Source organism: Cetorhinus maximus, chromosome 13 (genome assembly GCF_964194155.1).
Source record: "Cetorhinus maximus chromosome 13, sCetMax3.hap1.1, whole genome shotgun sequence".
Classification (NCBI taxonomy): Eukaryota; Metazoa; Chordata; class Chondrichthyes; order Lamniformes; family Cetorhinidae; genus Cetorhinus; species Cetorhinus maximus.
The window spans coordinates 117346719-117371566 of NC_135891.1; the positions used below are offsets into that span (position 1 = coordinate 117346719).

At 46.2% G+C, this 24848-nt stretch overlaps 1 protein-coding gene across 1 annotated transcript in view; it reads left to right on the plus strand.

The window, feature by feature from the left end:
* The window catches only part of tmem161a (transmembrane protein 161A), a 34827-nt gene extending 10731 nt beyond the window's left edge, over positions 1–24096 (plus strand). The window contains exons 6-12 of the mRNA XM_078556109.1: positions 3958–4109; positions 5601–5664; positions 6828–6971; positions 11113–11226; positions 12797–12971; positions 18963–19059; positions 23182–24096. Coding sequence (XP_078412235.1) covers positions 3958–4109; positions 5601–5664; positions 6828–6971; positions 11113–11226; positions 12797–12971; positions 18963–19059; positions 23182–23453 — 1018 coding nt within the window. The 3' untranslated portion in view covers positions 23454–24096. The remainder of the gene's footprint in view (positions 1–3957; positions 4110–5600; positions 5665–6827; positions 6972–11112; positions 11227–12796; positions 12972–18962; positions 19060–23181) is intronic.
* Positions 24097–24848: the final 752 nt, after the last annotated feature.

Below are 24848 nucleotides of genomic sequence, written 5' to 3' on the forward strand. Positions count from 1 at the left end.
AGCAAACATCCCTACTTCTGACCTTATGACGGAAGGAAGGTCATTGATGAAGCAGCTGAAGATGGTTGGGCCGAGGACACTACCTTGAGGAACTCCTGCAGTGATGTTCTGGAGCTGGGATCTCCAACAACCACAACCATCTTCCTTTGTGCTAGGTATGACTCCAACCAGTGGAGAGTTTTCCCCCTGATTCCCATTGACTCCAGTTTTGCTAGGGTTCCTTGATGCCGCAAATGCGACCTTGAGGTCAAGGGCAGTCACTCTCACCTCACCTCGGGAGTTCAGCTCTTTTGTCCATGTTTGAACCAAGGCTGTAATGAGGTCAGGAGCTGAGTGGCCCTGGAAGAACCCAAACTGGGCATCAGTGAGCAGGTGGAAAAACAGAAAATGCTGGAAAAACTCAGCAGGTCTGACAGCATCTGTGGAGAGGAAAACAGAGTTGACATTTCAAGTCCGTATGACCCTTCTTCAGAGCCAAGTGAGCAGGTTATTGCTAAGTAAGTGCCGCTTCATAGCACTGTTGATGACCCCTTCCATCACTTTACTGAAGATCGAGAGTCGACTGATGGGGCGGTAATTGGCCAGGTTGGATTTGTCCTGCTTTTTGTGTACAGGACATACCTGGACAATGTTTCACATTTGTGTTGTAGCTGTACTGGAACAGTTTGGCTAGGCGCAGCAAGTTCTGGAGCACAAGTGTTCAGTACTATTGCCGGAATATTGTCAGGCCCATAGCCTTTGCAGTATCTAGTACCTTCGACTGTTTCTTGATACAACGTGGAGTGAATTGAATTGGCTGAAGACTGGTATCTGTGATGCTGGGGACCTCCGGAGGAGGCCGAGATGGATCATCCATTCAGCATTTCTGGCTGAAGATTGTAACAAATGCCTCAGCCTTATCTTTTGCACTAATGTGCTGGGCTCCTCCATCATTGAGGATGGGGATATTTGTGGGGGATGTTGGCCAGGACACTGGGGATAACTCTCCTGCTCTTCTTTGAAGTAGTGACATGAAATATATTGCATCCATCTGAGAGATCAGACCGGGCCTTGGTTTAACATCTCATCCGAAAGCTGGCAAGCTGAGAATGGCTGCTGTTCATATCAAGGCTGCATTTGACCAAGTGTGGAATCAAGGAGCCCAATAAAACTAAAATCATTAACTACCCTATGACTGGTTGGAGTCATACCAAGCACAAAGGAAGGTGGCTGTGGTTGTTGGAGGTCAGCCATCTCAGTCCTGGGACATCACTGAAGCAGTTCCTCAGTGTTGTGTCCTAGGCCAACCATCTTCAGCTGCTTCATCAATGACCTTCTCTCCATCATAAGGTCAGAAGTGTGGATGCTTGCTGTTGATTGAACAATGTTCAGCACCATTCTCGACTCCTCAGATACTGAAGCAGTCCATGTCCATATGTAGCAAGATCTGGACAATATTCAAGCTTGGGCTGATAAATGGCAAGTAACATTTGCACCACACAAGTGCCAGGCAATGATCATCTCCAACAAGAAAGAATCTATCCATTTCCCTGTGACATTCAATGGCATTACCATCATAACAACATCCTGGGGGTTGCCATTGACCAGAAGTTGAATTGGACCAGCCATATAAAAACTGTGGCTACAAGAGCAGGTCAGAGACTGGGAATCCTGTGGTGAGTAACTCACCTCCTGACTGCCCAAAACCTGTCCTCCATCTACAAAGCACGAGTCAGGAGTGTGATGGAATACTCTCTACTTGCCTAGATGAATGCTGCTCCACGAGCACTCAAGAAGCTTGACACCATCCAGAACAAAGCAGCCTGCTTGATTGGCATCTCATCCACCAAACTAAACATTCACTGCACCACTGAACCACAGTGGCAGCTGTGTATACCATCTACAAGATGCATTGCAGCAACTTGCCAAGGCTCCTTCGACAGCACCTTCTAAATCCATGATTTGTACCACTTAGAAGGACAAGGGCAGCAGATGCATGCAAACACCACACTTGCAAGTTCCCCTCCAAGCCACACACCATCCTGACTTGGAACTATATCGCCATTCCTTCACTGTCACTGGGTCAAAACCCTAGGACTCCCTCACTAACAGCACTGTGGATGTACCTACACCACATGTACTGCAGCAGATTAATAAGGCAGCTCACCTTCTCAGGGGCAATTAGGGATGGGCAATAAACGCTGGCCTAGCCAGTGATGCTCACATCCCGTGAATGAAATGCAGTGTCAGTTTGGATTATGTGATCCAGAGAGGGGCTTGACCACCATGATCTTCTGACTCCAATGGCATGACAGCTACCAACTAAGTCAAACCAGTACTTATTTAAAAGAAAGACTATTTCTCTGTTTATCTTCTTTGAGGTCTAGTTGTTTCTTTACAGAACTGTAACATTAAAGTAGGCTTGTTATTGTTACAAGTTATTGATGAGCAGGTGAAAAAATTCATGTTTTTTTATAGCGAAGATACCTCCAGTGGGTTTCTGATAAGTCCATAAAATTTATTTGCATTTTACATCAAGGAGAGAGACTGTCACTATCCTCCCTTTCAGTCAGTTGAAATGTTTTAATTTATTGGGTAACCATTGACTCTCTGACAAGCTGTAAAAGTGGTTAATGGCATTGTCCCCTGCAGGGAGCTGTCTGTGTGTAATGAATTGAAGTGTTTACAGCCCTGCTAATCTTCCTTCTCAAGTAATCAGTGGGGATAAACAAACTGACCGCTGTTATATAAAAAGAGCAATCAACAAGGACAGCCTGCTGGGCCAGGCCCCACTCATCCTCCCCTCTCCCTTAGCCACTTCCACCCTCCTTTTGCATGTTGGAACAGCGTATCCAGCTGTTGGGTGGTTGTGACAAGTTGCACCGTGTTCCTGTGCTCGTGGCAACTGGGATTGGGCAGAAATAAGAGAAACATTCTGATTTCGCCAGGGCAGCAATTTGTGGAATGCAAGCTGAACCCCAACAAAGTGAAGCTCCCTTTCTGTTCTGCTATCTGAAGATTCTGTAAAGCAGATTCCTGAGTGACCTCCATACCTGGTACTATTGCTCTGCAGTGCTCTTATTACAGCCCAAAAGCTATATTGATGCCCACTTTCTGCCCCTCCCAACACCCCCCGACTGCTTCCAAACAATCCACGGCTGTCAACTGCCCCCTCCTTTCATTGGACCTCCAGACATGGGTGGTCTGCCCTATGCAACCTCTACGATGTTTCTATAATTAAGATTCCATCCTGTTGCATCTCTCTTGTCTCCAAAGAGCCAGCGCAGTTGCAGCCTCCATTTGTGCTATATGATTCTAATGGGAGAAAACAATTCTCCAGATTCACCAGAATTATACCAGGGCTTAGGGAATTAATTTCTGAGGACAGGTTGCATTACCCTAGCTTGTTCTCCCTTGAGTTTAGAAGGGTGAAAGATGATCTTAATTGAGGTCTAATTAAGGGGTAGATAGAGAGAAACTATTTCCTCAGGTGGGAGGAGTCCAGAAGAGGGCAGTACCTTAAAATTAGAGTCAGGCCATTCAGGAGTGAAATCAGTAAGGATTGTTTCACACAGAACACAGTGGAAATCTGGAATTTACATTCCATAAAAGATGCCAGGGATCAATTCAAATTTTCAAGACAGAGATCAATAGATTTTTTTTGGGGTAATGTTATCAAGGAATATGGAGCCAAGGAGGATAAGCGGAATTAAGGTGAGATCAGCCATGATCTAATTGAACAGGCTCGAAGGGCTGAATGGCCTCCTGTTCTTGTGTTTATTGAAATAAGAAGCTTGGGATGTGAAGAGTGGGCCCTGATCCATGTCAGACACCCTCCCCAACTTGGGGCCGTAGCCAAAGACAAAATGGCTATGAGTAGCACAGTCTTAAACTGGCAGGGTGACCCACAAAACGGGTTGTTTTTTGATTCATTTCTTCTGTGAAACTCCCTTGTTCGCTTTGACACTATCTGCACAGTAAAATTCTCTTCTCTCTGATGACTCATTACTTCAAGGCAGAGGAAGGAGGTGAGCGCTCTGTCTGCCTGACCTTCGCATTCCTCTTTGTCCTCATTGCTATGTTAGTCCTGGTTGTGCGAGAGGATTATCTGGAGTTTGGCCTTGAACCGGGTGAGTCTTTTGGAAGTTTTCAATTTGTATTTCACAAGCTAAAGAATGTAATGGCTAGACTGTCAAAATGGCTTGTGGTTAGCTTCCCATTGGGCTCCAAGGACAAATACAAAACAGTACCTCCCAAACCCACCACCTTGAAGGCCAGAGCCAGCAGGCACATGGGAACAGCATCATCCCATGATTTCCCCTCCGAATCACACACCATCTTGACTTGGACATATATTGGTCATTCCTTCATCGTCGCTGGGCTAACATCCTGGAACTCCCTTCCTAACAGCACTGTGGGTGTACTTACACCACACGACTTCAGCGATCCAAGAAGGTGGATGATCACCACCTTGAGGGGCAACTCGAGATGTGCAATAAATGCCATCCTTGCCAGCAATTCTCGCATCCTGAGAATATATTTTTAAAGAACAGTAGTTCTTTTAAAAAGTGGAGAGTCTTTCATCACACTCCTGACTTGTGCCTTGTAGATGGTGGACAGGCTTTGGGGAGTCAGGAGATGAGTTACTCACTGCACGATTCTCGGCCGTCGTTATGGTACTTTTCTAAAATTGTAATTTAAAATCCAACCATGATAAACTATGAAAATGAATTTAATAAATCTGGCACCAGGAAAACTGATCTTGAAAGTTGCCAAATTATCCTGACATTTGTGTTCTATGAGGAGCGGAATCTAGCCTGGCCTGTTGGTGACTGAGTCTCACACTTTGGCTTTTATTGCCCTCTGAAGTGGTCTAGCAAGCCAATCAGTTGCACAATCAATCACTACCAATTAGAAGGCCATTGCCAGTTCTACTGCGAAGTTGGTGATGGGGGCAATAATTGGTGCTTTGCCAGCATTGCCCAAATCCAAGGAGCCAAACAATAATTAAAGCTAATTGCAAAGTGGAGCTTCCCCACCTTTCTTCAGTTTGCCTCTGTGTTCCCATTTACCGCACCAGCAATCCGATGGCCTCCCTGCAACATATTGCTGCTGTTTGGCAGCTTGTGCCCATCTTTCTTCCGGGAGACTTGTTTCCACTAGAAACTGGCTGAGGCTGCCCACCCCTCTCCTCCACAAACTTGTTGCTCATAGAACCTAGTGGAGAATATCATACCATTAATCCTATGGTTCCATTGATGCCACTTACTCTCCAGTACTTGGCCAGGTCTAGACTTTATGTGTTAGCTACATCACTACCTAACCTTGACATCTTCCATGCTCTCAATGCTTGCATCCTTTGGGACACTTGATAGGTGAGGAGCAGAGACACCAGCTTGCCGCCCACCCGCCCTTCCTTTTCAACACCAGTGGCACCAAGGTCAATTGTATTGTCAACTTGACTGAGATCACTAAGTCAGCACAGACCCTGGGACCTGGTCTGAACACATTGGGCAGTGTACTCACCAAATGAGGCAACAGCCAGTGAAAGTGGAACTGGATCGATGAGCAGGTATCTGTAAACACTGCCAACTTCTATCTGACTTTTATCCCCTCTGTAGGTTTTGCCAACTTGTATGAAAATGTGAGGGTCTTTCTAAAGCAACAAGGGGTGGACATCTGGCCGTGAGTATTGTTTCTTTTATTTAATATCAAATTGTGCCATTACAAATCTTTCTCCTCAATTTTTCCTTTCAGCCATGGTTCAGCAGGTAACATTATTATTGCTCAGTCACACTCCAGAGACCTGAGCACACAATCCACGCTGATATTCCCAAGGCAGTATTGAGGGACTGCTGCACTATTGGAGGTGCTGTCCTTCAGATAAGATGTAAACAGAGGCCTCATCTGCCTCTCAAGGGGACTTGAAAGATCACGTGGCCCTACATCAAAGAAGTGGGGAGTTATCCCTGGTATTCTGATCAATGTTTATCCTTCTGCCAGCATCACTAAAGCAGATTATCTGATTATTATCACATTGCCAATTAGGAAGGTAGGGCCGGTTAGCTCGGACGGTAAGAGTGTAGTGCTTGACAGTGCCGATTGCAGGGGTTCAATCGCCATACAGGCTGATCTGGTTCTTGGGGCCTGCCCCTTCTATTTGCCCCATTGTGATATCATGGCATTATTGAGCCATGATTAGCAACCCTCAGATAACATGGATGCTACATAAAGAGAGAGAGAATTATGGGACCTTACTGTGTGCAAATTGGGTGCCACATTATAACATCAGATAAAACTCCTTCATCAGCTGTAAAGTACTTTGGGACACCCCAAGGTTGTGCAAGGTGCTATATAAATGCAATTTTTTTTTTTTTTGCAACCAGCTGCTTAGTCAGGAGGGTATTGAGATGATAGTACAAAGGCATAAAACACAATCCAGGCTGGCATGGCACTCCTGTGCAGTACCAGTGGAGTACTACATTGCCCTACAGTGCTGTCCTTTGAATGAGATGTTGAACCAGGCCCTGTTTGCCTGTAGTCCCATGACATTACTCAAAGAAGGGCAGGTAGCATTCCTCCCTCAACAAACACCTATTAAATAAAAGAGTGCCAGCCACTTAATCATAGAATAGTACAGCACAGAAGGAGGCCACTTGATCCATTGTGTCTGTGACAACTCTTTTGCTGGTTGTTTTGACCCGGAGCTTGAAACTGCACATTAAAACTGCTCATTCTCGGAGTCTGTTGTCCCTTTCCAGAGATTTACCCTCCCCCCACCCCATATCAAATTTGTTTGTGGTGGTGACCTATCCACACAGGGTGATGTGCATTTCTTTCTGTTTCAGCTACTCAATCGCCAGACTAATCTTTAAACTCTTATTGGTTGGACTTTCCGCATTTATTGGTGCATGTTTAACATTCCCGGGCCTCCGATTGGCACAGACTCATTTAGACGCTCTCACGATGACTGCGGACAAACCTCTGATACAGTAAGTAATGCAACTGGGGCTAAATAATGATGTGGTGATTTAAAGAATGAACGTTGTGGCGACACGCTATTGGAAGAATGGGAGGGAGCAGGAAATGGACCCGGTCAAGTCCACCCCTTCCACAGCTCACTTCCAATCTTTCTCAATCTAAATCAACTTATGCTGTGGCAACACTCTAACTTCTAAAAGAAGTCAGAAGGAGACGGTGATCATCATATCATAAAGTTTAGGATGACTATGGAAAAGGACAATGAACAATCCAGAATAAGAATAATTAACTGGGGGAAAGCCAACTTTAATGGGGTACGAATGAATCTGGGACGAATAAATTGGACTCAGAGGTTGGCAGGAAACGGTAGCTGAACAATGGGCTACCTTCAAAGAAGAGGTATTTCGGGCATAGTCAAGGCATATTCCCTTGAAACAGAAAGATAAGGCCAACAAAGTTAGAGTTCCCTGAATGACAAGAGATAGAAATTAAGATAAAGAAGAAAAATGTGCTTATGACAGATATCAGGTAGAAAATACAATTGAGAACCAAGCTGAATATAGAAAGTTCAAAGGGGAGGTGAAAAAGCAAATAAGAGAAGCAAAGAGGAAGTGCGAAAAGAGACTGGCAGTCAACGTAAAAGGGAATCCCAAAGTCTATAGGCATATAAATAGTAAAAGAGTGGTAAAAGGGGAGTAAAGTCTATTAGGAACCAAAATGGAGGCAGAGGACATGGCTGAGGTATTAAATGAATGCTTTGCATCTGTCTTTACCACGGAAGAAAATGCTACTCAGGCATTGATGAAAGAGGAGGTAGTTCAGACACTAGAAGGGTTTAAAATTGATAAGGAGGAGGTTTTGGATAGGATGTCTGTACTTAAAGTGGATAAGGCTCTAGGACCGGATGAGATGCATCCAAGGATACTGAGGGAAGTGAGAGTGGAAATTGCAGAAGCACAGCCATAATTTTTCAGTCTTCCTTCGGCTAAGGGGTAGTCCTGGAGGACTGGAGAATTGCAAACGTTACACCCTTGTTCAAAAAAGGGTGTAAAGATAAGCCCAGCAACTACAGGCTAGTCAGTTTGACTTCAGTGGTGGGCAAACATCTAGAAACAATATTTCAGGACAAAATTAGTTGTCACATGGACAAATGTGGGTTATTTAAAGAAAGCATGTATTGATTTCTTAAGGGAAAATCATGTTTAACTAACTAGCTGAAGTTTTTTGAAGAGGTAACAGGGAGGGTTGATGCAGGTGTACATGGACTTCCAAAAGGCGTTTGATACAGCACACACAACAGACTTGTGAGCAAAGTTAAAGCTCATGGAATAAAAGGGACAGTAGCAACATGGATACGAAATTGGCCTGGTGACAGGAAGCAGAAAGTAGTGATTAATGGATTTTTTTCAGGCTGGAAGAAAGTTTATGGTAGAATTCCCCAGGAGTCAGTGTTGGGACCCTTGCATTTCTTGATATATATTAATGACCTAGACCTTGGTGTACAGGGCACAATTTCAAAGTTTGCAATGATACCAAACTCGGAAGCATTGTGAACTGTGAGGAGGATAATGTAGAACTTCAAAAGGACTAGGCAGGTGGAATGAGCGGATAGGTGCCGGATAAAGTTCAATGTGGAGAAATGCGAGGTGTTTCATTTTGGTAGGAAGTATGTAGAGAGATAATATAAAATAAAAATTTCCAAAGAGGATGCAGGAGCAAAGGGCCTTGGGTGTATATGTGCATGAGTCATTGAAGGACTGCTTTAGAGAGCAGTTAATAAAGCATACAGCATCCTAGGCTTTATTAATAGGTGCATAGAGTACAAGAGCGAGGAGGTTATGTTGAACTTGTTTAAGACACTAGTTTGGATCAACTGGAGTATTGCATTCAGTTCTGGGTGCTGTACTTTAGGGAGTGTCTAGTTATCACATCCTGGGGAAGATGTTAGAATCTATTACAAAGGATGTGATAACTGGACACTTAGAAAATAATGATATGATTGGGCAGAGTCAACATGGATTTATGAAAGGGAAATCATGTTTGGCACACCAGTTGGAGTTTTTTAAGGATGTTACCTGTAGCATAGATAAAGGAGAACAGGTGGATGCAGTGTATTTGGATTTTCAGAAGGCCCAAACAGGAGATCAGTAAACAAAATTAAATCACATGGGATTGGGGGTAATATACTGGTTTAGATTGAGAATTGGTTAAGAGACAAACAACAGAGTAGGAATAAGCGGATCATTCCTAGGATGGCAGGCTGTTACTAGTGGGGTACCGCAAGGATCAGTGCTGGGGCCACAGCTGTTCACAATCTATATAAATAACTTTGATGTGGGGACTAATTGTAATATTTCCAAATTTGCTAATGCCACAAAACTTGGTGGGAATGTGAGCTGTGAAGAGGATGCAAGGAGGCTTCAAGTGGACTTGGACGGGCTAGGAGAATGGGCAAAGAATATGGCAGATGGGATATAACGTGAATCAGTATGAAGAAACATAAGAGTCTTTCTTAAATGGTGAGAGTTTGGAAAGTGTTGATGTCCAAAGGGACCTGGGTGTCCTTGTTCATGAGTCACTGAAAGCTAGCATGCAGGTGCAGCAAGCGGTTAGGAAGGCAAATGGTATGTTGGCCTTCATTACAAGGGGATTTGAGTAGAGGAATAAAGTTGTCTTGCTGCAATTGTATAGAGCCTTGGTGAGACTGCACCTGGGATATTGTATACAGTTTTGGTCTCCTTATCTAAGAAAGGATATGCTTGTCATGGAGAGAGTGCAACGGAGGTTCACCAGACGAATCCCTGGGATGTCAGAATTGTCTTATGGGGAGAAATTGAGCAAACTGGGCCTGTATTCTCTAGAGTTTCGAAGAATGAGAGGTAATCTCAATGAAACTTACAAAGTTCTTACAGGGCATGACGGGGTAGATGTGGATAGGATGTTTCCCCTGGCTGGTGAGTCTAGGGGACACAGTCTCAGAATAAGGGGCAGACCATTTATGACTGAGATGAGGAGGAATTTCTTCACTCAGAGGGTGGTGAATCTTTGGAATTCTTTATCTCAGAGGGCTATGGAAGCTCAATCATTGTGTATGTTCAAGACAGAAATCAATAGATTTCTGGAGACTAATGACATCAAGGAATATGGAGATAGCACGGGAAAGTGGCATTGAGGTAAGATGATCAGCCATGATCTAATTGAATGACACAGCAGGCGTGACAGACCAAATGGCCTACTTCTGCTCCTATGTTCCTAGGAAGGAAATGAAGGCATTGGAGAGAGTGCAGAAAAGATTCACAAGGTTGGTTCCTGGGATAGGGAACTTCAGTTTTGAAGATAGATTGGAGAAGTTAGAACTGCTTTCCTTTGGAAAGAGAAAGTTGAGAGGAGATTTGATAGAGGTATTCAAAGTCATGAGGGGTCTGGACAGAGTAGGTAGGGAGAAACTGTTCCCACTCGTGAAAGGATCAAGAAGAAAGGGACACAGATTTAAGGTAATTGGTGAAAGAAGGAAATACAACATGAAGAAAAGCTTTTTCACGCAGCGAGTGATTAAGGTCTGGAATGCACTGCCTGAGATTGTGGTGGAGGCGGGTTCAATTGAAGCATTCAAAATGGAATTAGAACATGCAGGGTTACGGGGAGAAGGCAGGATAATGGCACTAAGTGAATTCGTCATTTGGAGAGCCAGTACAGACACAAAGGGCTGAATGGCCTCCTTCTGTGCTGTAACAATTCTGTGATTCTGTGGGTTCAATCTTCACTCCAGAAATTTGCTGGCACCTCTGCGCAGCACTGAAGGAGCGCTGCATTGCTGGAGGTGCCGTCTTTAAGATGAAGTATTAAATTGGGGCCAGCATCAACCTGTTCAGGGGATGGGAAAGGTCTTATCTGATAATGCTCCTGTGAAGCTCCTTGGGATGTTTTACTACATTAAAGGTGCTATAGAAATACAAGATGTTGTTGTTTAGGCCTAACACTTTGCCGAAACATTTTGGTTACCTCTCCCAAAATCTGTCCCTCTTTGGCTCGGCATTTGTTAGTCCTTAGTGCCTTTTGCAGCATCTTGGGGCAGGTTTATTTTTTATGAATATCGTCATAGTTGCAGTAATATGTTCCTCTCATGGTCTTTGTTTCCTGCTCCTCTCCCAGGATCCTATTGCACGCCAGCTTTCTGTCACCTATCATCATATTATTGCTATGGGTAAAACCAATCAGCAGAGACTTTGTGATGAACACTCCACTTGGAAAAGAAAAGATGGAGTTGTGAGTACCCAACAATGCCTTGCACCTTCATTGTACCCTCTTGGATTTTTCTGTCCTCTGGCAAGTATCTAGTCCTTCATGGAAAAACAGCGCCAACTGGCAATCGGGGGGAGGAATAAGCGGGTAAATTCAGCCTGGGCAGGAGTGCTGACCTAGGTGATGTAGGGTTGCCGGCTCTGGCTGGTTTATTCCAGGAGATTTCATCACATGACCTTCTGCCTTGAGCCGCCCTTCCCCCCACATTCTCACATCTCTCCCACTTTTTTCTTAAGCAATGGGATTGATCCTGTCCGTCACTCAAACAGCCTTATTTTCCCCCATTTAAAAAAAATTACAGAATGTTAATATCCTGTATTTTTCTTTTGAGTGTCGCTCGCACCAATGTCCTGAAAATTAATCTTCAATTCCTGGAGATTGGAAGGTAATCCTGCATTTCTGGCAACTTTTTCTTTTTATTCATTCATGGCCAGCATTTATTGCCCATCTCTAATTGCCCATGAGAAGGTGGTGGTGAGCTGCTTTCTTGAATCGCTGCAGTCCATGTGATGTAGGTACACCACAGTGCTGTTAGGGAGGGAATTCCAGGATTTTGACCCAGTGACAATGAAGGAACGGCGATATATTTCCAAATCAGGATGGTGAGTGACTTGGAGGGGAACTTGGTGTTCCCATGTGTCTGCTGTCCTTGTCCTTCTAGATGGTAGTAGTCGTGGGTTTGGAAGAAGCTGTCTAAGAAGCATGATGAGTTCCTGCAATGCATCTTGTAGATGGTGCACACTGCTGCTACTGTGCATCAGTGGTGGAAGGGGTGAATGTTTGTGGGTGGGGTGCCATCCACAAATTGAGTGGGTGTCCAGTGTTGGAGCTTTTTCTCTGACTCGTTTAACAAGGCTCTTTGTTGGAAGGGAAGCATTGCTGAATGTGCCCTATTGTCTATGTCCTTTTGTATCAGATAAATCACAAACCTTCAAGCACGATAATTTCAAGGTAGAGTGGGGCAACCAGCTGCTCTCAAATTATGTTGCACCATTAAAAATCCATTCATAAAGATCTACTCAGTTCATTTTACATATTTAACATTTTGTTACTCACAGCTTCCGCATAATCCCCAAGCTAATTGTACTTTTTGTTGCAGTCTTAGTTATGGAACAGGAGGAGGCCATTCAGCTCCTTGAGTCTGTTTTTCTTCAATTAGATCATGATTGATTTTTATCTTAATCCCCTTCATACGCCTTGGTTCCATGACCCCTAATACCCTTACCCAATAAAAATCCATCAATCTCAATTTGGAAACTTTCAGTTAGTCCCCGGCTTTTTCAGGGAGAGAGTTCCAGATTTCCATTACTCTTTGTGTCACAAAGTTCTTCTTGACAACACCTCTGAATGGCCTGGTTCAAATTTTAAGGTTCTTCCCTCCCCCCCGTTCTGAACTCCCCTGCCAGAGGAAATAGTTTCTCCCTTTCTATCCTATCAACCGCTTACTCTGTATTTCCTTGAATATAGAAGATTAATAATGCAGTATTGACACAAAGTTCTGACTTTGGGCTTCCTTGCTCATTTGATTCCGAAGGATGTCTGACACGACATACAACACAGTGCGCCTATGGATAATCATCACCCTCTGCATGCTCCGTCTGGCCATGACCCGCTACCACCTGCAGGCGTACCTGAACCTGGCGGAAAAGTGGGTGGACCAAATGAAGAAGGAGGCTGGAAGCATCCCTATCATTGAAATTCAGCGGAAGGTACATCAGAGGAATTATGGGAACGAGGAGGGCTAATTAGTCCTGTATGACACAATGTATGTGTGTGTTGGATACTGATATAACTCTGGCGAAAAAATACATTTTTCAAAGGAAACATTAATGTAACATATATAGGAGATACCTTCTAATTGACATTTGGTGCCAGAATTTCTTTTATAGTTTGAAAAAAGTATAAAGAAAGGAAAATCAACCTGATCTCAGGAACTGCTTAAGAACAATTAGCCTCTGATTTATCCAGGAAGACACAGCAATTGTAGACTAAAAATGATAGACCAGATACCACATAAGTTAGAATCTTCCATCTCCACACAATTCCTGTTGATATCTTTTTTTAATTCTTTCATGGGACATGGGCGTTACTGGCAAGGCCACCGTTTGTTGCCCATCTCTAATTGCCCTTGAACCTAGTGGTTTGCTAGACCATTTCAGAGAGAAGTTAAGAATTAACCACATCGCTGTAGGTCTGGAGTCACATGTAGGCCAGACCAGGTAAGGACAGCAGATTTCCTTCCCTAAAGGACATTAGTGAAGCCAATAGGTTTTTACAACAATCGATGATCGTTTCATGGCCAGCATTACTGAAACCAGCTTATACTCCAGATTTTGAGTAATGCTGAAAAAAGAGACATCAAAGCTTTTCATCTTGCACTCATCAGGACACTCGCAAGAATACCAATATAAGGGGAAAACAACAATTTATACTGTGTGTGAAGAGAGCGCTGAATGTTTGGTAAATGGCATTGCCATGGTGAACGCACCACTGATGGTGACTGACAGTTAACTGCCAAGCATTGATTGAAATTTAAACCAGGCAGCTTGACCCTGATTGGTCAAAGCATTGCCCTGTGGAATGAGTCAGCAAATGGCTGTCACTTATTTTGTTTAGTTGAAACAGACGCAATGTGTGTCCATGGTCTTTCTGTCTGCAAAGAACAGGGCCCTGTGTATTAATATATGTAGCTTCCAGTACATGTAAATGCTCCACACTGCAAGCCTGACTCACAATCTTAAATTGGTTGTCAGCATAATTCTTGGCACATTGAGGATTATTCAGCAAATATTGTCCAATCGTGGAATCACATCTAATGTTGGACACTGTGTTTTGATTTTTGCAAGCACGGTCTGTACCCTGCCCATTGTGAACAGCAGCTGGGACATGCTGTTTGATACGATCCACCAATCTTTGGGACGTACGACCTATATACCTAGCATCACCCTGGCACTGAAATTCATATACCACATTACTCATTTCTGTGATAGGCAGAATGTCTTTTTGGCTTGACGGCAGCATCTTGTTGGTGACAAATACCACTCGTGTTGTTACTGCATAGTAGCAGCACGATATAGCTAGCTTCACCTGTTGCTGAAATTTTTGAGATACCTTGTCCTTCTAGGGTATTCTGAGGTAAACTGGGTACTTTTCAGGGCCAAAAGTGAAGGCCTTAGGCCTGTTCATGAGCTCATGTGATACTCAGAGTGAAATGACCTGATCAGGGTAGCTGTTATCCTGCAGGATACCTTTGATGCCCCTATTTCAGCATCAAGCTTGCATAGTGAGAAAATGACTCGGGCCTATTTACAAGGTTGCCGATAAGACCGATCTTATAGCATGTGAGACTGTAAAAATCCCAAGGCGTATATTGACCAGTGAAGGTAGGCTTGCCATAGACCGTGGTAGAGAATCCCCTGGCAGATCTCTCAACTAGTACGTCAAGGAAGGGGAGTTTGAAGTTTGACTTCAAAGGTGAATTTGGGTGCAGGATGGAGCCCATTAAGACATGTAAGGAAATTGTTACATGAAGCTGCAGATTTAAATATAGCAAATGTATTATCCACAGATCAGAAATATGTGGGAGGTAGGAGGTTAGGTGTCATTCCATCGAAAACACATTTCTCATGGAACCCAACAAAGATGTTTGCGAGAGCTGGGCCTAGAGGGAATCCCATGGCAACACCATCTATTTGGGCATACACGGTGTCATTAAAACTACTCAACTGTCAGTTGTCGAGCTCATAAGTTCAATGAATACTGATTCACACAATGGTGGCGGGTCTAGATCTCCATGATATCTATGGCTTCCGTTGGTGAATAGGCTAGCAATGTTAAATGAGCACGTGGACACAGCATTGCTATTGATATGCAAGTCCAGCATGGTCTCGCAAATGTGAAGGAATATTTCACCGGGTATGTGGAAAACTTGATCAAAACTGGTTGTAACAATTTGCCCAACCATTTGGCCAATTCATGTTGTGTGGAATGGGTCATAGATAAGATAGGGCAAGGAGAGACATCACTTTTGTGTGTTTTGGGCAGCCCATGCATACGTAGACATAGCGAACTGTGAGGGCTAACCCTTTCATATATACATCACGCTGTAGCTCATCGCTCTTACACAAGTCCAGCAAGCATTTTTTTTAACTTACTTTCGAGCAAGGCTGTCTGGTCACGTTAGGCAGCAGACCCAGTGGATACGAATTTGGACCGTCATTAAGAATAGTGTGCATTTTGATGATATAGTCACACTTGTTAATGATGATATTCCTGTCCCTTTGTCAGGTTTACTGACGTGTATGCCCAGGTTCATGTTAAGGCCTCGCAATGCTGTAAGACATTCACTTTGCATGTGAAAGTCAGACAGGTCGTTCAGAATCCTGCAACATGCGTGCGCTAGATCAGCTAGGTGCGCTTTCAAGGATTCAGTATCTTCAGTGGACACTGGTTTGTGGTGGGATAGTTGGGAGTAGAGGAGCTCAAACTCAGCTAATACCTCTTCCCATTTGATTTGGGATGAAGGCACACCAAAATTGAAACCATGCACAAGAACAAGCTGCTCGCTTTCTGAGAGTACATGGTCAGAGAGATTTGGTACATATTTAATGGTGTCATTAATTGTGTTGCCAAGCCGCTTCCGCTTAAGTGAGTTTATGGTGTGGACGTGTTTCAAATGGGTACGGTTTAAGGTGCGGTCACCTATTGAAGAATATATCAGCATAAACGGATCTAATCAAAAAATGAAAGAAATTTGTGCACCTCAGACCAAGTGCAGTGTAGGGCACGCCGTAACTTAGTAACCCTATTACCAATCTGTTCAATCTCATCTCATGTAAACACTCGCTCGATCATGGGACTGTGTTTCACTTTAGTATTATCAATATGTTTGGAAATTAAAACTGGCACAACCTTGGGTTTAATACACGCTTGGCAAAATTCAATAGATAGTTTACCTGTTGTTAACTTACCTGCAAGTCACACTATGTTGTTGATATCCTGAATTTGGTCTTTGTTGTACCTGTCTCAGGCCCTGAAAAGTGCCCAGTCTACCTCAGGATACCCTGGAAGGGCAAGGTATCTCAAAAATTTGAGCAACAGGTGAAGCTAGCTGTTTCACGCTGCTACTATGCAGCAGCAATACGAGTGGTATTCACCACTAACAGGATGCTGCTGTCTAGCCAAAAAGACGTTGGGCTGAATTTTCAGCTCATGGGCCGGCGCGATCAGCGGGCCCGGGAGCGGTTGGAAATGGACCGCCGACCATGATCGGCCCCCGACCGCGATTTCACGCTAGCTGACCAATTAAAGCGTGTGCTGAAAAGCTCGGTGGTGCCGTGGTGGGGGCGGGAGGAGGGCAGGGAGTGACGTGAACGCGGGCATGGGCAAGCGCTGACAGAGAGCTGCCTCAGGGAGCTGAAGACCCGAAACCTAGGAAATAAAGTTTTTAAAATCAGGAATAAAATGTCCTAGCATCACAATCAGGCACTCAAACATATAGATTATAAAAATGCTGTCCACAGATTTTTATTTGTATTTTGTTTAATAATGGAAACCTCATCCCGTCCTTGGATGGGTTTGATGAAAAATGTAAAGGCCACCCGGCCGATTAGCCCGTCCACCAACCAGAAGGTTGGACAGGCTACATAAAATAATAGAAAATTGCACCGTTAATGGGGTTAATTGCCTTCTTAATTGTTGGCGTGCGCTCATCCGACTATGTGCGTGCCCGCCAACCGAAATGTTACGTGAGCACGGGGTGACGTCAGGACACTCGCCTGATGTCATCTCGCCCGTTCGGGTCAGGCACGCACCCGCCCGATCAGCATAAAACTCAGCCCGTTCTGCCTATCACACAAATGAGTAAGGTGGGATATGAATTTCAGTGCCAGTGAGATGCTAGGTTTGCAGGTCATACGTCCCAAAGACTGGTGGGGTTGTAACTGCATGTCCCAGCCACTGTTTGAAAGGGGCGGGGTATAGACCCAACCAGCCCATGCTTGCAAAACTCAACATTACATGTGATTCCATGATTGGACAACATTTGCTAAATAATCCTCAATGTGCTAAGAATTATGCTAACAGCCAATTTAAGATTATTAGTCAGGCTTGCAGTGTGGCACATTTACATGTACTGGAAGCTACATACATTAATACAAAGGGCCCTGTTCTTTGCAGACAGAAAGAACATGGACACACTTTACGCCTTTTTCAGCTAAACAAAATAAGTGACAGCCATTCACTAACTCATTCCTCAGGGCAATGCCTTGACCAATAAGGGTCAAGCTGCCTGGTTTATATTTCAAACAATGCTTGGCAGTTATTTGTCAGTCACCATCAGTGCATTCTCCATGGCAATGCCACTTGCCAACCAATCAGCACTCTCTTCACATACAGTGCTAATTGTTGTTTTCCCCTTATATTGGTATTCTTGCAAGTGTCCTGGTGAGTGCAAGACGAAAAGCTTTGACATGTCTCTTTTTTTTCAGCAATGCTCAAGTTCTGTACTACCAAACAACTCCAGATTTATTAATGGAATTTAAATTGCACCAGCTGCCTTGGTGGGATTTGAATCTGTGTCCCCGCAGTATTAGCCCAGGCTTCTGCATTGCAAGTCCATTGACATTACCACTACGTCACCATCTCTTACTTCCTGCTGTCACACTTTAATCACACTTTTTTGCCAGCCTTTTCCACTAAAGGCCATCTGCAATACCTATAATGGGAGCTTCCTATGTAAACATGTCATGTTGTAGTTACACCCTCCCACCAGTGTGGTGCTATTGCACCTCAGTTCTCCGTCTCCCAGCTGCTCACCCGTATTCCAAGAAATTCCTATGCTTTGAAATATTCTACTTCTCTGCTTCTCATATTGCCAAAAACTTTTCTATTTCACTAATGCTCCCAGATACAATAATCCCCTGTCCCCTAATCCTGCTTCACTTGAAGACAGTCGCTGATCTTGATTCCCATTCTGCAATGCCATGAGAAATTGGCTAATGTATGAACAGATAACCAAGAGTGGGGTTACTTGATCTTAAGCAGATCCTTAGATCACCAAGAGGTCAGAATGATATTTTTCTTCATGTACTTATTAAATGAAATTCTGATTCCATGAGCTAATTAGAAGATGACTTCTGTATATTGAATGTTAGCATGTTTCTTATCTCATATATCCAGGAGGGAGTCATTGGCTGTTTCATTATGTGGTTGGGGTCTAGATGGGGGTTTGTGGGGATTGTCCATTCTCCCTAAGTAAGCTGCTCAAGTCTGTAGTTTCTCAAAACCATTACTCTTCATACAGCAAGTATTTACATATTTGGACCTCTACATGGGGTTGGAGCTTCTCCCCCTTCCAGGTCTCTCTTACTTCTCAGTCATGTGATCTGACATCATTACTGCATCAGCATCATGTATGCTTCTGATGTTAACCCTTTACTCTACATAGGCTGGAATCTAATCGAGGGGTGTGGTGGTTTATATAGAGAGTAATGGACACCCAGAATTGGAATGGCCTGGGGTCATAATATTGTTCTCGCTGCTGTATCTCTGAGGATCGTGACCAGATCCTGGAACCCTGATCGCACGTGATTTCCTGTGATTCACTCCAACATGTAGTTTATAAACAGTGGCATCTCTTTGTCAGCAGGTTGAAGCTTGATTATTAATGACTGATGGGGTATTTTTACCACCTGCTACAGGTTTCTCGAGTGTTTTGCTATCTGTGTGTGGTCACTGTGCAGTACCTGGGCCCCATAATCCTTATCCTGCACTCCACTCTGCTGCTGAAAGTTTTGGGTAAGCAACTGAATTAACAGCGAACAAGTGATAAAACTGTCTCCATCTGTCATTTATTTTACATTTCAGAACAGGAATTCACCCCCTCAAATCTGTTCCCCCAAGTAATTAGATCCTGGCTAATCTGTAACTTCGACTCCATTTACCCATCTTTGCTCCATATGCTCAACACCCTTACCCAACAAAAATCGATCAGTCTCAGTCTTGATAAGTTTTATTTGACCCCCAGCCTGAACCGCAATTTTGGGGACAGTTGCACATTCTCAGTGCTCTTTGGCCTGTGTAGAAACATGCTTCCTGACATCACCCTTGAGCAGTCCCTCGCTTTAATTTTAGGATGTCCCTTTTCTCCTGGAGTCCCCACTATTTTGCTAAGTTTTATCATTCTCTGAGGGCACATTCACTCAGTGGGGGCAGATATCTGCTGTGAGACTGAATTATACGGTTTGGAAGGACCCAACTTAGATATGTCTGTGTTAATAACCATAAGACGTAGGAGCAGAAGCAGGCCATTCGGCCCATTGAGTCTGCTCCGTCTTTCAGTCAGATCATGGCTGATCTGATAAACCAGAACTCCACTTTCCTGCCTTTTCCCTATAACCTTTGATTCTCTTGCTGATTAAAAATCTGTCTGTCTCAGCCTTGACTATACTTAATGACCCAGCCTCTACAGCCCTCTGCGGTAAAGAATTCCACAGATTCACTACCCTCTGAGAGAAGAAATTCCTCCTCATCTCTGTTTTAAATGGGCGCCCCCTTACTCTGAGATTATGCCCTCTGGTCCTAGACTCTCCCATAAAGGGAAACAACCTCTCAGCATCTACACTGTCAAGCCCCCTAAGAATCCTATGGCCAGAATTTTCCCATTGGCATGCGGGGGCGGGCTCCGCACGATGACGCGTAAAATGATGCGCGGTGACGTCGGGCGAACGTCCTGCCGTCACCACGCGCCATCGCAATATTTAGGTGGGCGGGTACGCAATGTTCTCCGATGCGTGCTCGCCATGTAGCTAAGGCCCTTGAGGCAGCAATTGACTGCAATTTTTCGGGGCCCCATGCGATCTTCAGTACGTCACACAGGCGCAACGGGCCCGTGAAGCCTTTGATGGCCCCACCTGGGAGGGAGCGGCCAGTGCCAGGGCTGGCATCTCCCCAGTCGCCACAGCCTCATTGGATGCCACGGTCACTGGCAGAGAGGTGGAGGAGCTGCTGCCCTCATCCAGAGCGCCCTGAGAGGAGCCCGCAGAGACGACAGGCAGCTGCTGCACCAAAGTGAGGTCGCTTCGGACCTCCCTACTCACCGTAGATGGATGGGCACCGAGCTGGGATACTTGGTGCCCAAACCATCTACCACACGGGCAATGACCAGCTGAGGTCAATGCCGCTGTGAGGGCTTCCAGGTCCAAGCGCAACCCCTTGAGGCCCTGATTGTTCTGCTGGAGGAGCCTCTCCACAAGAGTCGCCACACTCTCTCCATGGAGGAAGCATGGTGCTCGGCCATGAAGCTCATTGCATCAGTGATGCTCTGCATGGACTCCTTCAGCACGGGCACCATGCCACACATTGCCTCATGAATCTCCGCCAGATAGTCCCGCATATCCTGTTGCACTTCCAGCCTCACAGACGACTCCAGAGGCACATCATCAGCCACCGACTGAGCATGTGCCTGGTCCCCAGCAGTCCTCGGACTGCCGGCGCACTGGGCACTCTCTGTCTCTGCCCACACCTCAAGCGAGTGTGAAGTCCCTCACCGCCATGCCCCAGGACACTAGCCGATGTTCTAATTCCCACTGAGGTACGAGTATCTGCGCTGATGCCTGCCTGGCAGAGATGGTGTGACGCTGGTGAGTCAATTGTTTCTGGGCCCTCAGGTGTGAGAAGTGGCCCCCCACGCCTCCTCCTCCTGGCCCTGCTCCGATGATGCTGAAAGGAAGAACAAGGACGTTTGATTAGTTACAGTGAAGACAATGTCAATTTGCATGCCGGTCCCCCGGATCATTGTGCACTCATCCTTCCATAATCAATGGTCAACCCATGTTGCAAACTTCAATCACTGAGCATTCAGCAGTGCCATGGCTTTTGGTACACACATGGTGACCTGAGCGCACGACAAACATACCTCCCTGGGGAGGTTGGAGGGAAAGGGTGACAGCTGCATTAAGTGACCTCAGTCAACATGGTACTCACCCTTCCCGAGCGCAGGAGGTCGTTTCGTTGAATCTTTTATGGCACTGAACCCATGTGCGTCGCACCGCATCATGGGAGCTCACACTCTCGGCCACCACCTCCCAGGCACATTTGGTCAGGTGTGGAGGCCTCCGCACCCCCCCATCCCCCGGAAGCAGGATGTCCCGCCTTGCTGCCACCTCCTCCAGGAGGGCAGCTAGGCACTCGTCAGAAAAACGAGGGGCACACTGCCCCGTTGGCCTACCCTCCGGCCTGGCCTTCCCCGCCGGCCTACCCTCCGGCCTGGCCTACCCTCCGGCCTGGCCTACCCTCCGGCCTGGCCTACCCTCCAGCCTGGCCTACCCTCCGGCCTGGCCTACCCTCCGGCCTGGCCTACCCTCCGGCCTGCTCCGCCCCGCCGGCCTACCCTCCGGCCTGACATGCCCCACCGGCCCACCCTCCGGCCTGGCCCGCCCCGCCGGCCCACCCTCCGGCCTGGCCCGCCCCGCCGGCCCACCCTCCGGCCTGGCCCGCCCCGCCGGCCCACCCTCCGGCCTGGCCCGCCCCGCCGGCCCACCCTCCGGCCTGGCCCGCCCCGCCGGCCCACCCTCCGGCCTGACCCGCCCCGCCGGCCCACCCTCCGGCCTGGCCCGCCCCGCCGGCCCACCCTCCGGCCTGGCCCGCCCCGCCGGCCCACCCTCCGGCCTGGCCCGCCCCGCCGGCCCACCCTCCGGCCTGGCCCGCCCCGCCGGCCCACCCTCCGGCCTGGCCCGCCCCGCCGGCCCACCCTCCGGCCTGCCCCGCCCCGCCGGCCCACCCTCCGGCCTGCCCCGCCCCGCCGGCCCAGCCTACCCTCCGGCCTGGCCTGCCCTGCTGGCCTACTCTCCGGACTTGCATGCTGCACATTAGCCCTCTGCTGTGCTCTTCTGCTGTCCATTGTGAGCAGCCTTGCAAAGGCTGCCAGGCCTTCATTTAAACAGGCCGCTGGGTCGCCATTGGACCCGGCGGTCTGTGCACACCCGCCACTGCCTGCCTGCTCCTGCTATCCTTGGAAGTTGAGAAATACGCTGGGCGGGCCTTAATTGGCATGGGGAAAATTCTCCCCTATATGTTTCAATAAAGTTGCCTCTCATTCTTCTAAACTCCAATGAGTACAGGCCCAACCTACTCGACCTCTTCTCATAAAAAAATCTCTCCATCCCCGGGATCTACCTAGTGAACCTTCTCTGGACTGCCTCCAATGCCAGTATATCTTTCCTTAAGGGGACTAAAACTGTTCACAGTATTCTAGGTGTGGTCTAACTAGTGCCTTGTATAGTTTTAGCAAGACTTCCCTATTTTTATACTCCATTCCCTTTGAAATAAAGGCCAACATTCCATTTGCCTTACCTATTACCAGCTGAACTTGCATGCTAGCTTCTTGTGATTCATGCACGAGGACCCCCAAATCCCTCTGTGCTGCAGCTTTCTTCAGTCTTTCTCCATTTAAATAATATTCAGCTCCTCTATTCTTCCTGCCAAAGTGCATAACCTCACACTTTCCCACTTTATATTCCATCTACCACGTTTTTGCCCACTCATTTTACCTGTCTGTATCCCTCTGTAGACTCTTTGTGCCATCCTCACCATTTGCCTTCCCTCCTATTTTTGTGTCAACTGCAAACTTGGCGATAGTACACTCGTTTCCCTCATCCAAGTCACCGTGCAGGTGCCTGGAGTTTACATTGACCAGAGCAAAGAAATAAGCCATTTGACCCAACAGTTTCATATTGGCTTTTCTGCTCCACATAAGCCTCCTCCCATCCTACCCCATTAGGGTATCCTTGTACTCCTTTCTCCCTGGTATGTTTATCTAGCTTCTTAAGTGCATAAACAGCAGCATGAACCAGTTGCGCTGAATGGCCTGTTTTAGTGCTGTAGAGTCGATGTAATTCATTGTGTGTTTATTGTATTTAGGTGACTACTCCTGGGGCTTTTACCCAGAGACTCCTCCAGTTTCGCCAGCTCTGGATGTTGGTCTGGATTCCTCCCACTCAGCTGCCAGTGAAGAGGATGATTATCGAGCAGCCGTCTCTCAGATCACAGCAGCCCTGAGCACCCTCTGCCACGTTTTCACACCCCTCTTTTACCGAGGTCTCTTCTCCTTCCTGACCTGGTGGCTGGCTGCCTGTCAAGTGGTGACGAACCTATTTGGCCTTTACTTCCATCAGTATTTAATGGCCTCATAGGAAAGGGGGACTTGGGCATGAGAACGAAGCAAGCTGGGAAGTGCCTTCTCTTCTGCCATGTTGGAGAATGAGCGAGTAATTATGAGTCAGAGGGAATTTCTTATATTATAAATTTTTTTATCCACTCCTTTTCCCCCACCACCTGCTCCCACACCCCAAAATTTCTCCAGCACTTTTTGCTTAAAGGTGCTGACTCCCACAGGGTACGAGCTCACGGCTGCTGGCTGGCTCTTCTACATCTCAAACCAATTTGGCTGCTCTTTTGTTGAAATACCAACCAGGCTTTGCTGCTCCTGATCCCTATCCAGTGATACACTGTAAGGACAGGATCAAGCTGGAGTGTGATGCCACCACTGTTGGAACAGCCTGCCAAACGCTTGCTGTCTTGGCGCTTGGGGCGAGGTACCAGAAGGCACATTGTAAAACTGTACACAGGGAAAGCTGGAAGAGGTAGATTGTTGGCATCCTTTGTTACTGAATCATTGTGGCTTTGTTGTCCTGTATCTGAATGGCAGTCGCGTTTTTAATTTACCATTAGTTAATGACATTCACTTTAAGACACCCCTTTCCATCCCCCACCCCTTTCCATCCCCCACCCCTTTCCATCCCCCACCCCTTGCCCCTTCATCCTCAGAGGCCCGGTGCCCAAATTTCTTGCATGCAGTGTTATCACAGAGTAAAGGGTCAGAGGTGATATTTAAACATCCATCTCCCTTAACAAAAAATGGAACCAACACAGGGACTGAAATCCCTGGGAGAGGGGAAGGATGCAGCTCTGAGTAGGATCAAAAACTTCCAGGTTTCCAAACCAATTAAGATATGTCTATGATCTAAATTGAGGGAGAGCCGTAGGTATTTAAACCATTCCAACCCTCCTCGACCCACATCTTTGGAGGGGTACGTTTTGAGGTGAACCCAAGGAATCCACTCACTCCCCCATCTTGAAAATCAACAGGTTATCTATCACTTTGTCCATCAATGACTGGCCTTTTTTAAATCTTCAGTTATGATCCTGAGAAATACACTCTCCTGGTCTATGCTCCTATGTCCGGTTCTACCTCGGAGCCTTGACAGGAGCCAGCTGTCCAAACCCCTGATCATTAAAATAATTCTGGCATTTGGGATGGTTGAAATTCCACCATGTGACTCTTAGTAACTACCACCCAAAGAGATTGCAAGAAAATTATTCCGTTGTTTTGGATATTTGGAAAAACACGGGAGTCACCAATAGCGGACTGGATGGGAAGTGGGGGAGACAGGAGGGGAGAGATTCTGGCCCTTTTGCTCAAATAAAACTAAACCTGTGGAAGCTGCCTGTGTCCCAAACAGCTGAAAATGGAGCTGAAGTTTGAGCAGAGGATCGGAGTATCTGCTCCAGTTTAAAAAATCATTTTT